The sequence below is a fragment of the Falco naumanni genome, chromosome 3, assembly GCF_017639655.2.
Source record: "Falco naumanni isolate bFalNau1 chromosome 3, bFalNau1.pat, whole genome shotgun sequence".
NCBI lineage: Eukaryota > Metazoa > Chordata > Aves > Falconiformes > Falconidae > Falco > Falco naumanni.
Genome location: NC_054056.1, coordinates 30874645 through 30888744, shown reverse-complemented (window position 1 = coordinate 30888744; position 14100 = coordinate 30874645). Strand labels below are relative to the sequence as shown.

Below are 14100 nucleotides of genomic sequence, written 5' to 3'. Positions count from 1 at the left end.
CCATATTTGCCCTTGTTGTATTTTTTCACTCCATCCTTGCTCAAGTCCTCCCAGGGTTGCTTCAGTCCTTGTTCTCCTTCACTACATGCAAGTACTGTGCACTCAGTGTTTTGCAGTGTTTCTCTCACATGGTTCCCAGCCATGGCTGCAGTGAGATTCCTTCACCCACACAACCAGTGGGGTGTCCACCCCTTACCCTGAAAGGTCCCTCATGGCTTTGCCTCTGTCTATGCTCCTAATGATCGTCAGTCTCAAGCTGGACCCACAGTGTCTAATTCAATCACTAAACTTGACATTTTATGCTGACGTACCCCATTTGAAACTCAGGAGTCACAGCTGCACAAAGCCAGAGAGGAGAATCAGGCTTACAATATCTGCTTATATCCAGAAACCAAACCCAAGCATTCTAGTTGTGTAACCTTTTTACTAGTCATTTATTTTAAACAACAGAGCAGTTGTCTCCACAAAACCAGAAGACCATTGGAATAGGTGAATTGTTCTGCTATCCTGTCAGTGGAACATTGTGGTGTAACAGCAGAGCTGAGATTTTAATTCCATTGTCCTTTTGAAAAGTTTAAAACTGAAAAGTGACAAGGTCAACAAAGAGGACAAAATTACACGAGACCTTTTAGGGATGTGTTAGAAAGGATCTTTGGGTAGGCAGAAACAACCTGGGTGTAGGGGAAAAGGAAAGGGAGGTGCAAGCTATTGCACTGTATTTCTAAATGTATTCATTGCTTAACACACAAACACAGAACCTGACCGAGGACAGGACCAAAGTCTTCTCTCCCACAGGATTAAAGGTAAATACTTCAACAAATTTAAGTAACTTCTCTGATGCTTTAAAAACAGCTATCTGTGGCTTGCATGACTGTATAGGAAATTATAATATACCAGTGTTATAGTGCATTATTCTTGCCTCATTTTTCTCTAGATGCCAACCCTTAGAGAAAATAAATCTGTGAGGCTAAGGAAAACTGCTAATTTGGGGCAGAACTGATCACAAAAAGGAAAGTTTTCTTAGGGCAGTAACAGGCTTATAAATTAAAATCTTCAGTTTGACAAAAGAGTCCTATACTTCAGGTGAAGCAAAGGCTATTTGCATTCTGCAAAGGCACAGCACTGCATGTTATCAGGCCAGGGACTCAGGCAAGTATTCATTAGCGGAAAACAGAGAAATTTCCATCCTGATGCTCTCTTGCTTGTGTTCCCCAAGGAAAGAAAATCACTCTGTGTTACAGATTTGGTACTGACAGCACGCTGACTGCCAGAAGAACTGTAGGGGTTTGGCAACCGAACACTTGACAAATACCTGTAGACTTCAGAGATCGCTCCACGGTTGCTGTTTTTCCATTCCGTAAATACAAATTTTAATAACAACAACAACAGTAATAACATCAACAAAATTTCTGGTCTCTTAACTGAAAAACAACATGAGGCAGGTACCACTGGGCAGATATCTTAAAGTCTGCGATACTCCTAACCTCAAGGGATCTTCCAGTTTCTGGGGAAAATAAAATTGCTGGAACATACAGAAGGGATGGGAGGTACACATCATGAATAAAACTCCATCAGTATAAAGGCAAATAATAGCTTTATTATTTTATAGTTATTCATGATACTACTCAGAACAGGTGTCTTCCCAGGAAAAGGACATGAGCTAAGAAATATGCCTAAATTCCTTCTCAGTATCAGCTCTCAATTCTATACAGATCCAAAATTAAGTAAATTTTAAACCATTTAAACCCAGGAGAAACCCAGGAGTGTTGTGAACCTATGTACTAAACCTGCATTTAAATTCCCCTGGGAACATTACTTTGATAAATCATTAGTTAAGGACAAAAAAGAAGAAAATTATGCAGCTTACAAATCTGCACATTTTTGAAAACGAAAGGCAGAAAGAAACACAAAGAAAACTGCAGCTGTATAAAAGAAGACTTATGTACAATTATAGGAAAACATTGCCCGGGTAGCAAATAGTATCTGTGTGGAAGATAAAACATACAACTTAGTTTTATCGGGTACCAATGCACTGAGTTGCACATGTAACATTTCTTACTAATATACACTGTGTACATAATTTTAAACATTCAAATAATATAATTCTGTCTGTTGCCTCTTTCCAGGTTGTAGCCATGGAACTGGTCTCAACATCAGTTGGCAAGTTTACAGTTGATATTTTTAACAAGCTGGATGAGACCAACAAGGGCAAAAACATTTTCTTTTCCCCTTGGAGCATATCATCTGCTCTAGCTCTGATGTACCTGGGTGCAAAAGGGAATACAGCAACAGAGATGGCAGAGGTAGGCTGCTCTGTGAAGCATACACCCCATACAATACCTGGCTCCTCTAATGCCTGCAAAATTTAGTATTAGATAGAAAAACTTGCCACCACAATGACAAGGAACCAAGGCAGACCAGAGAATGAAACGTGAATGGCAAATTTTACTCATTTCATAGCAGATCCCCCACATCTCCCTTAAAAGCAAGTGCCCTGTGGGTATCACACACTAGGCACAGAGGTTCTCTGAACCTGACTTCTTCTAAATTATTCTACACTTCTAATTTATCCTGTGATTCTATGAATCTGTCACAGATAGGATATTCCCTTTGAGAAGCAAACACCGATGCCAGTAGCTCCTAACTAATTGGCAGGAGGCTTGCAGATCCCAGCAACCTCCCTCTCTCCCCTGGCCAGCATGCATCTTTCTATCTTGATTTATGGTTTCCTCAACAGCTGCCTGACAATCCAGCAGGATGGGCTTTGGTATCTCCACATCCCTTGACCCAATCCTTCCTAATGCCACATGGGCACGCTGCTGGCTCAGAGGGAGCTGTGGTGCTTAGTACTGGCCGGCACTCTCTGTGTCACCGCACTCTCATGCAGACACTTTGTACCACTATTATGGGGAGAACCACTCGGGTTTGCACAGACACGTTGCTGTCGCTGACAGCAACAACGGTGGAAGGGAGTTCAGCCTTGCAGCATGCAGACAGGAGCACTGTATCAGCGCTCTGGGAGGGGGACAGTGCTCCTCATTGTTTCTCTATGGGATTTACCTATACTACAGCTTCAGCATCCCTTTGATTAGTCGTCTAAGCAGCAGACAGCACAGTGAGTTATCATAAGGATCAAAACAAGACAACTGTTGTATTCCCATTCGGCTTTAAGTCACACCAGTTCCTTCATGCCTATTTCTTACCTTTGGAAACTCTGCTTGCAGGCTCTTCATTTCACTCAAGCAGCAGGCGCTGAAAGCTCTTCTTCTGTGGCCAGACCTTCTCGGGGGAGACCAAAGAGAAGAAAAATGGTATCTATTAGAGCTGAAATCCCAAGATAAAGAATCCCCAGAATCAAAATGTCCAGATACAACTTTAGGGGTCCAGTATTTCTTGTCTGCACCCCTTTTTAAAGTACAAACCCCAGCATACTTCACAACAGGTTCAAGTTCAGTTCCTTTCACTCAGACTCTGAGAAACATGGAAGGACAAGTCACTGTGATACTCTGGAAGGTCTGCTATATGGCAAATCAGTTAATCCAGTCATAAACAGATCCCTGCAAATTGCAGTGATGGTAAATTTGGAAAAATATAAGCATGAGAGTGGTAAGAGAGTGGAACCAAATCCCTCTCCCACACAAATGACTTAGCATGTTTTGAAAACTTCATGCAAAAATACAATTGCTGAATGTATGATTTCTCTTCCCAAGGATCCTGAGCACAGGCAAGCTGAAGCTATCCATTCTGGCTTCAAAGAACTCCTGACTGCCATCAACAAACCCAGAACCGCCTACTCACTGAGAAGTGCTAACCGTATTTATGTGGAGAAAACCTTCTCATTACTGCCCGTAAGTTAAATCTCAGAGAGGAGTATGAAAATGTGCAAAAAAAATTTCTCACTTTAATTACCTACCATGAATACAACAGGTTTGAATCTGACTCTGGATACTGCAAATAAGAGCCCTGGATTCCAGTGACAAACTTAACTGGAATATACCAGTCAGTCTGCTCACACTATTTCAGGTTGCATTGCCCTTTGACTGTAGTGTAGGGATTCCTTTTTGTGCAATATGGCTTTATCATTGGAACCTTAATAATTGGAACTGGTAAATGAGACATTAAAATAGGCACATCCATGGGATGTGCACAGCCTTCCCCACTTCTCCAAATGAAAGTGGGGACCAAAGAGGGGAATTTTCTGTCCTTTGGTTATTTCTTAACTGTTAACTCACAGTCCAACAGAGAGTAACAAGCAAGATCCTGCAGTCCTCTTCTAGGCCCAAGAAGCTATCAAGAAGTCCAAGAGCTAAGAACTGCCCTTTGGGACTGAAATATCTGGTATAGTATAGAACTTTTTTTTTTTTTTTTTTTTTTGGTTCTGTTTGGTTTGGTTATTTTTCAGATATACCTACAGCTCAGTAAGAACTACTACAAAGCAGAGCCACAGAAGGTCAACTTTAAGACAGCACCAGAACAATCCAGAAAGGAAATCAATGCTTGGGTTGAAAAACAAACTGATGGTAAGCTGAGCTCAACCCCAGCATCTTTCCTCTCCTATTATGTTAGCCTGCCATTGCCTTTGGGCAGGCGGCCTTGCTTCCCCACGTGCTACTGCAGCAGCCAGGTACTGTCTTCCACTGCGGACAGTGAGCAGAGATGCAGGGGGAGGACAGAGAAAGAACAGCACACTTAAACAGCTTCAAAGACCAGATCCAGACCTCTGCGAGCTCCCTGAGGAGGCTCCCATCAACTCTGCCATGCTTTGTGTCAGCTGGTCCTCAAACACAGCTGCTGCCCTGGTGCTGCACCCATGCACCACAGGCAGAGGATACAGAGGGAAGAAGCACCTCTGCCTACCAGTGTGCTCCAAGGCAGGTGGGGATGCCTACCTAGCTGTACCATCCTGTGCTGCCCTGAGGTGCTGGCCTTTTACTTGGCATAACCATCTGGTGAGGCAGTATATGGCTTTCTGCTTCTAGCTGCTTGTCACGAAGCTGTGACATTTTTTGGCGAAGGAGTTGATCCCTGTCAGCTAGTCAGGAGAACCAGGCAGAAAACAGCTTTGGAAACTGTAAACAAACTAATGGTTTATGTCACCGGAGTATTTTAGGGAGTATGGCACTGAGGCATGGACTTTTTTACTAAGGAGTTGAACCAAGAGAAAAAAGAATCAAAACATGCCCTCACTGTGCTGCACTGGAATGAAACCTGACTCTTCTGATTTCAAAAGGCAAAATCAAGAATTTGCTGAATTCACGAGATGTGGCAAACCACACCAAGCTGATCCTGGTAAATGCCATTTACTTCAAGGCAGAATGGAAAGTGAAATTTCTGGAAGAATTTACAGATCTGCAACCCTTCCGAATGAGCAAGGTAAGATCCTCCACGATCCTTCTTACCATAAACAGCCTGATGAAAACACCTACTGCTGCAATCTTTCGATTTCGTAAGTCTTTTAGGTATCCCTGTGGTAACTAGACTGTGAAAAGCTGGTTGCAGTGCTCAGCTCACCACAACATTAAGATACTGCTGAGGTAAATGTTAGAGAGATCCAGATAACAGCTACCGTTTCCAAAAGCACTAGAATCACTTAAGATCATTTTGTAAAACAGTGCTAAAAGGGCTAGATTATAAAAACATGACTTTGAGAGTCCAGGCTTGATGGACGGCAACCACATGCCATGTCATGGGCGAGTATGGTACCTGTGGTGTGCAGCCTAGCTAGGCACAGACGTACCTGCTCAGATACAGCTGCAACAGGGTACCCTGAATGGGTGCGCAGTTGGGTGAGACTAGAAAAAATGTTAATGGCATGTATCCAGAGGAGATGTCAATGAATTCACATCGAAAGATGTGCAATTTCCACCAACTGCAGCTTCTGCCTTCTGATTAGCTTGTAGACATCGGCTGCTTACCTGAATGTTAAAGAGAGGTTGCAGGCTTCTGCAAAGGCAACTGCTTGCCAGAAACTCCCGTCATCATAAGCCCCTTTGCTCAGACATTAGTGTTATCTTCTGTTAGGGGCTGTGACATAAAGGGCAATCAGCTAGTCACTTTTTACTGCCAGAGAGGAGACTGCAGAAAAACTGCACAACACTCATCCTCTTAAAGCATAGCTGTTTCTCTGCCGTAGGGTTGTAAGCCCATATCCCATACCTGCCCCATTCTTCTAATCCTTCCAGATGTTTCTAACTCTTTTCCTCCTCCTCTGTGGGCTGTTATGCATGTTTTGGGGAGAAGAGAGAAATTGGTCAGTTCAGCCCCCAACAAAATTCTCTGAGACAAACACCAAGATAAGCAATATTGTCCAGTCAAGAAAAACTTGGGGAAATTAATGACAAATCACTGTTGTAAAAGCTGCTTACAAAAGTTTCCCTCCACTGCACTGAGTCATTGTCATCTTCCCAAGGAATGATTTCTTACTTATAAATAAATACTTTACAGAACAAGACCAAGCCTGTGAAGATGATGCACACGAGACATACCTTTCGAGTTCTCACCACGGAAACAATGAATTCCAAAATGATCGAGTTGCCATATGAGAAACATGAACTCAGTATGTTCATCCTCCTTCCTGATGACATCAAAGACACCACTACAGGTCTCGAACAGGTAAAAAAGTATGCTACATCCATTTCGTACAACCATTCAGTCGTTAAAAAAAACCCAAACCCAGACAGGCTGGCAACCATATCTCCCCCTCTGAGGACATGCTGTTTGTTCTCCTCCGCTAGCTGAATTAATTTCCTCTAATACTTATCTAATCCCATGAAAGTTCCTCCACACCGAGTGCCCTTAGTCTGGTAAGAACTGATGACAGCCAACACTGTGCATAATCTGATGCTTAGCTCTTCAACAGTGCCAAGACTGACACCCAATCTTACATGATTTGTAAGGGTAAAATCTCCCTTCACTGGACATTCAGGAGGGACAGTACCGCACAAGTAGTCACAGCCTCCTGAGAAAAGACACCTCTTCTCCATGGCCTGGAAGTTTATGCACCATCTTAGTCTCATTTTGTTTGCCCCAACATGCATTTGTTTGCTATCTGAAAAGCAAGGATTTTGACAAGACTACATTTGCTGCAATAATTTAGTAGTTACTACAATTGCTGTAGTTACTATGGTTGCAAGATTGTTAAATTCTTGGCATCTATCATGTCAAGAATACTATTCATTGCTCTCCTCCATTTGATCTGAGCTGAACCCTGGTGACATAGTGCCCAGGACACAGACAGCAGTGTAAGGCTTTGCTGGAAGCAGTTTGTTTTAAAATTGCCAAGGAGATACCTGCAATATTAAAATCTGTTTCTATGAAACTGGGCTAAACCAACTGCCGTACAGCCAGCAATCTCCCAGCAACTTCCTTCACATCAAGACTGAATTAAAAGAGAGGAAAGAACTACTTCAGAAAATGGGGGCTGTTGAGTGCCCTGTCTTTCTTTTACAATGAGTTTGGCAGGGGTGGTGCTCAAAACTTGGCGGCATTAAGTCTCAAGTATTTGTTGCACACTCTGCCTCTGGTCATCAGTAAAACCAATTTATAGTTCATGCTTTCAGCTTAATATTAAATTTGCCATTTAAAAATGGTTTAATTCATTACACTGCCATAAAATTGATTAATTAATAGGTTGTTAACTGTTTTTTCATGGCAAACAAAATTCCTTCTCTTTCTTAAATGATAGCTGGAAAGAGAACTGACGTATGAGAAGCTGTCCGAATGGATTGATTCCGAGAAGATGACCTCAACTCTTGTGGATCTGCATCTACCTAAGTTCTCAATAGAGGAGAGATACGACCTCACTGATAAGCTGAACAGCATGGGAATGCACAGTGCCTTTGGCAGCGATGCTGATTTCAGCGGAATGGCTAAGAAGGGCGATGTGCAGATCTCCAGAGTTGTTCACAAGTCTTTTGTTGCAGTTGATGAGAATGGCACTGAGGCAGCTGCTGCTACTGTAAATCTAAGTGCAACAAGTTCACCTCTTAACCATGCTCTGAAATTTAAAGCTGACCACCCTTTTCTCTTCTTCATCAGACACAACAAATCCAAAAGCATCCTCTTTTTTGGCAGATTCTGCTCTCCCCTAGAATGAGTTTTTATTTGCTCCCACACAGCATGCAGGGTTCACTGTTCAATGGAAAAATGTGAACTGCAGTGTTAAAAGCTTAAGCCTTAAGCCATGTAGCCATACATACCAAAAGTGTATGTCCTTTTTCTTGCCCCCTCAAGTAAGGCAGCACCTAAAAACCACCCTGTACCTCAAAGACCACCCATCTGCTGCTCCTTTCCATTGTCCTACTGAGACAGCCCTCCACATAAAACAGAGTGCAGAATTTTGCTCCCTTGCATCAAACCTGCTCTTCTGGCTTTGTTGCTGGAGAGTAAGGTGGAGCCATAAAAGCTGTCTGCACACAGGCCATCATCTAGCCCTATGCCAAATGCTGACTTCAGGTGAAATGCATTCATTGTCTTGAATCTCCCAGAGATGAAAAAAATCTCTGAAAGAAAAAAAACCCAAACCTGCAGAAATCTGTAAGCTCTCTTTTCCTCACTGGGAAACCTGCATTTGCATTGCAATGCAGTTTCCTTATGTTCATTTAATACAAACCCCAAATAATCTCAAAATGACCCCTACCTTCCCCTGTCTCACCATGTGTATATAGACACATTACATTCCTTCTCTCCTGTCCTTGCAGCTTGCAGCAAGGGAAAATGGTCCAGTCCTTAACATTTAATTGGTGACTTCTAATCACCTTGCTTTTTTTCCTGATTTTTCTAAACTTTGTAGTTTAATGTTGCTAACAGTTCCAACCAGCAAAAATGCTTAGAAAACTATAAGTGACATGCCTTCTTGCTGCCTCTTATTGATATGCAATCTAAGACCTTCAGAATTCAGATCTGCTTCCTCTTTTTCATTTTGCCTAATTATCCCTGTTTCACAGCTAGTATCTGCCCAGCTTCCTTGCTACCTGCATTATTGACCAATGAGTGCATTGCAGCGAGTATAGTCATGGTATTGACAGAAACACCAGTGAGATTTTGATTGATGTTTTACTTCATAATTTTACCATGACCTGCATTTAATACAATAAATTAACTTGGAGTTGTGTTTGTATTATTCAAAACACTGAGTTACCCGGTTCTCTTACAGCACCCGGTAAGGTACATGGCTGCAGTATGTTTCCATTCTTGCCATTCCAAGTCAATCACCACATCATCCTGATGGACAAAGATGAGACACTTTAATGCACTGGTGTCTTAGTTCCACTAGGCTTCTAACAGCCCCAAACGCACTGTTATTCAGCATGCTATCCTAGGTATTTACTAAACATACCTGTCACAACACACTAGAAATTAAAAGTCTGACTAAAGCCTCTAGCCCAGAACACCAGTTCTCTCTGTTGGCTTGGGAGGGCAGCAGTTGTGCTTTCCTGTGGCTATAAGGAATAGCATAAAAGTTTTGTAGCCACTGTGGTGCTCTAACCACGTCAGAGAATATTATCTAAAACAAGATCTGAATGCAGGAGAGAGGTACTGTAAAAAAATTCACTCTCAGCAAAATTCCACCTATAATTGCAACTCACTCCCCCTCCACAAAGGGTATTCTATTTGGAAATACATCCCCTCCCAGCAAAATATACCTGCATCTTCTCTGTACAAAATGCTGCTTCTAAAATCAGTGCCCTCCCTTGCCTGTAACCCTCAGCTCAGGGTTCAGCTGTCTGTCATCCAGGACCTCCCTTGGTGCAGCCCAGTTCTATGCTATTGACTCAGCTTTACTAAGGAGTTTGTTGTTTCGGTGTGGAAAAGCAGTCAAGAGAGGGCTGTGCAAACTAAGAAAAGCAAAAACAAACTAAGAAGTTGTTAGGATGGAACAGTCAGCACAGCAAGGCTTCAGGAGGACAAACACTTGCATGAGGAGGTATAAAAACTCAATTATTCTTTTTTAAAAAAGAAGAATTAGAAGCAAAAACCAGCAATATGGAGGCTGAGCCCCTTCTAGAGGGCAACAAAGACCAGCCCTCCTCCACTTGAGTGACACCTGGCCAGCAAATACGCATCAGGGTGGTAAGCATGTTAATTCTTAGCCTTGTAGCATGTTAATCCCGTCTTTCTGTTGTGTCTATCCAACAGTAAGTAATAACTGGGAACTCCTTAATTGTGTATACCCGGTTTGAGCAGTCACTTCATGTAAGAGCAAAAATTGCCCAAAGAGGTGGGAAGAGTTCCATGCGAAACCAAATGAAAGGTCTTCCCATGCTAATTTTTATGCATCTCCTTACTCATACCACACTGAAGGGCTCTGCAAAGCAGTATCTCTGAGGCTCCCTGAGGAACTACAGCATGGTGTCCACCAGCTGGTAAGAGGTGCAAAGGGTCAAACAGGCTGATTTTGGTACCAAGCTACTCCCAGTCTCATCTTTGTTTGGGAGATGATGTCAAAGAGCACGCCTTCCAGTATAAGACATACTTGGGGTGCAGGTGAAAAGGATGAAAGACAGGGAAAGGAACCCATCCAGGGGAAAACACTCTTCAGAGCTCATCTGCTGCAAAAACACTGAAAGTGGCTTCATTTGTGTCTCCCCGTACTATTTTCATGGTAACCAGCATTTGGCTTTCAAGACAGGCTACATCTTACAGAATAACAGAATTGTTCAGGTTAGAATTGACCCCTTGAGATCATCTAGTCCAACTCCCTATGCAAACAAGGTCATCTAGTGCAGGTGGCACAGGACCATGTTGGATTTTGAGTGTCTGCCTCTACCAATGGAGACTACACAACCTCCCCAAGCAACCTATGCCAATGTTTGCCCTTCCTCACAGTAAAATAGGTTTTTCCTGTACTCAGATGGAATTTCCTCTTTTCCTCTCACTGGGCACCAAGGAGAGTCTTGTTCCTTCTTCTTCATTGCATCCCATAAGGTCTTTATGAATGTAGATAAGATGCCCTGAGTTTTCTTCTCTCGAGGCTGTAAGTCTCAGCTCTCTCAGCCTCTCCTCATATGAAAGAAGCTCCACTCCTTTAATCATCTTTGTGGCCCTGTTCAGGGGGAAGATATAGAGAACTTTATCTTTCCTATACTGAGAAGCCCAGAGCTGGACACAGTATTCCCACCATGGTCTCATTAGGGCTAAGCAGAGAGGGACCTCCCTCGATCTGCTGGCATCACTCACTCTCATGCAGTCCCACAATGCTGTTGGTCTCCTTTGCTGTGAGGGTGCACTGCTGGCTCATGGTCAGCTTGTTGTTCACCAGGACCCCAAGGTCCTTCTCTGCAGAGTTGCTTTCCAGGCAGTCAGTCCCCAATGTGTACTGATGCCTAGGGCTATTCCTCCCCAGAGGCAGAACTTTGCATTTCCCCTTACTGAACTTCACAGATTCCTCTCCTTCCAATTTTCCACTGTGTCCAGGTCCTTCTGAATGGCACAACCCTCTGGTGTATCAGCCACTCTTTCCAGTTTTCTATTGTCTGTAAATGTGCTGAGGGTGCCCTCTGTGCCAGCATCCTGGTCATTAATGAAGATGTTAAACAGTACTGGCCCCAGTATCAGACCCCCAGGGTACACCACTACTGACTTGACTCCAACTGGACTTTGTGCCACTGATCAAAAACCTCTGGGCCTGGATGGGCTCAATTCACAAACTCATATGTTGTCAGCTTGTCCATGAGCATGTTATGGGAGACAGTGTCAAAAGCTGCACTAAAGTTAAGGTAAACCATTCACTGTTCTGCCCTCATCCATCAAGCTAGTTAACTCCCTGTAGAAGGCTGTCAGGTTGATTAAGCATGATTTCCTCTTGATAAATCCATGCTGACTAGTCTCAATCAACTTCTTGTCCTTCATGTGTCTGGAAATGGTTTCCATGAGGAATTTCTCCATCACCTTCCCAGGGACTGAAGTGAGGCTGACAGGCTGTAGTTCCCTGAATCTTTTGAAGTCAGTTGTGACATCTGCCCTCTTCCAGCCTTCAGGAAATTTCTCCAGTCACTATGGCCTTTCAAAGACAATTGAGAGAAGCCTCACAATGATATCAGCCACCTCCCTCAGCACTTGTGTGTACAAGTCATGAGGCCCCATGGACTTGTATATGTTCTATTTGTTTAAACACTCCTGAACCTGGTCTTCCTCTGCCAAAAGTAAGTCTTCACCTTTCCAGACTTTTTGCTCAAGTGTCAAGCATTCCTGCAGGGCAGTCTTACCAGTGAAGACTGAGGTACAGAAGGCTTCAAGTACCTTGGCCTTTTCCATCCATGTCCTGTGTCAAGGTTTCCCCTGCACTATTCACAGTGGGCCCGTGATTTCCCTAGATTTTTTGTCTTGTACTTGTAGACTCTTTTCCTTCTGCTCTTCATATCCTTTGCCAGGTTCAATACCAGGTGGTCGACCTTGTCTTTCCTAATCCTATTTCTGCAAGATTAGATGGCAACTCTATACTCCTTCTGGGTCACCTCCCCTGCTTCCACATCTTATACATCTCCTTTTTATGTCTGAGTTCAGTTAGGAGCTCCTTGCTCATTCATGCAGGCCTCCTGCCACATTTGCTGGATTTCCTACTCAACAGAATGGACCATCTTGACCTTGGAAGAGGTGATCCTTGAATATCAACCAGCTCTCCTGGAACTCTCTTCTCTCCAGGGATATATCCTATGGAATTCTTTCAAGCACATCTCTGAAGATCTTCTGAAATCCAGGCCTGTAGTCCTGCTTTTTGCCCTGCTCCCTCCTCATAGGATCCTGAGCTCCATCATCGCATGGTCACTGCAGCTAAGGCTGCTTCCAGCTTTCACAGCCATGACCCATTCTTCTTTATTTCTCAGTATCAGGTCCAGCAAAGCATCCTTCCTTGTTGGCTTCTCAATTATTTGTGCCAGGAAGTCATGAACGCACTCTAGAAACTCCTTAGGTTGCTTGAGGCCTAATATACTGTTCTTCCAGCAGATATCAGGGTGGTCCCCCATAAGGACCAGGCTTCTTTCGGTTGTTTGAAGAAGGTCTCATCTACTGCCTTATCAGGAAGTCTACAGCAGATGCCCACTACAACAGCACCTGTGTTGGCCTGCCCCCTACTCTTGACCCATAAGCTCTTGACCAGCTCCCAAACTGAGCCAAGGCAGAGCCCTGTGCATTCCAGCTGCTCTCTCATGCAAAGGGCAACTCCCTGTCCTTGCCCTCCCAGCCTGTCCTTCCTGAAAAACCTGTATCCCTCCACTGCAGCACTCAATTCCTGTGACCTATCCCACCATATCTCCATGATACCAATGAGGTAATAGCCCTGTAACCACATAAAAACTTCTAACTACTCCTCTTTGCTGCCCGTGCTGCCTGCATGAGTGTAGTAGCATTTCAGAGAAGCATCCAAGTGACCAAGAAGAAGGCTCTTCTGCAGGTACTTCATTATTTACATGTCTATGCTTGAAATGATTCCATTTTAGCTGCTTTGTTGATTGCTATGTCCCTCCTGTTTCCATCACCCCAGGCCCTTGGCATGCCTACCACATTCACAACCTCCTTGTTTGTTGAGGAATGATTCCCATTTCTAGTTTAAAGCTCTCCTTACTAGGTTGACCAGCCTGTTGACAAAGATATTTTTCCCTGTCCAGTCAGGCGGATCCCTTCTCTTCCAAGCAGCAGAGAGGTCCCATGGCCACAGAAACTGAATCCCTGCTGCTGGCAACAGCAGTGCAGTGAACTGCTAACTGTCCAGTCCTCCTCAGGCCCATCCACCTCACCAGCAGGCTTGAGGAGAGCATCACCTGGGCCCCCATGCCCTTGACCACTCCCCTTAGAGCCCTACAATCATGCTTTGTACTTCCCAGGTCACCCCTGGCAGTATCATTGGTGCCTACATATAAGAGCAGCAGGGGAAGGGACAGATGAGCCTCGGTAGCCTCTCTACAACATCCCAAACGCATGCCCCTAGCAAGCAGCAACTCTACCCAGGTGACAAATCAGGTCAACAGATGTGGGCCCAGTCTCCTGCAGTTACTTTCACTCCTCGCACTCGTTAACGGCCTTTGAGATCTAGAAGGTGCATCTGCCGGTACTGAAAGTTAAGAGTTGCAAGCCTTTTAGTTTCCATGGCTTCACAAGTCC

At 43.9% G+C, this 14100-nt stretch overlaps 1 protein-coding gene across 1 annotated transcript in view; it reads left to right on the top strand.

Annotated features, from left to right (window-relative positions):
- The first annotated feature begins 701 nt into the window (after positions 1 to 701).
- The window catches only part of LOC121084386, a 40147-nt gene continuing 26748 nt past the window's right edge, over positions 702 to 14100 (top strand). Inside the window, exons 1-8 of the mRNA XM_040585766.1 lie at positions 702 to 803; positions 2127 to 2303; positions 3225 to 3311; positions 3711 to 3848; positions 4403 to 4520; positions 5231 to 5373; positions 6445 to 6612; positions 7685 to 8086. Of these exons, the coding sequence (XP_040441700.1) occupies positions 726 to 803; positions 2127 to 2303; positions 3225 to 3311; positions 3711 to 3848; positions 4403 to 4520; positions 5231 to 5373; positions 6445 to 6612; positions 7685 to 8086 (1311 nt within the window). The 5' untranslated portion in view covers positions 702 to 725. The remainder of the gene's footprint in view (positions 804 to 2126; positions 2304 to 3224; positions 3312 to 3710; positions 3849 to 4402; positions 4521 to 5230; positions 5374 to 6444; positions 6613 to 7684; positions 8087 to 14100) is intronic.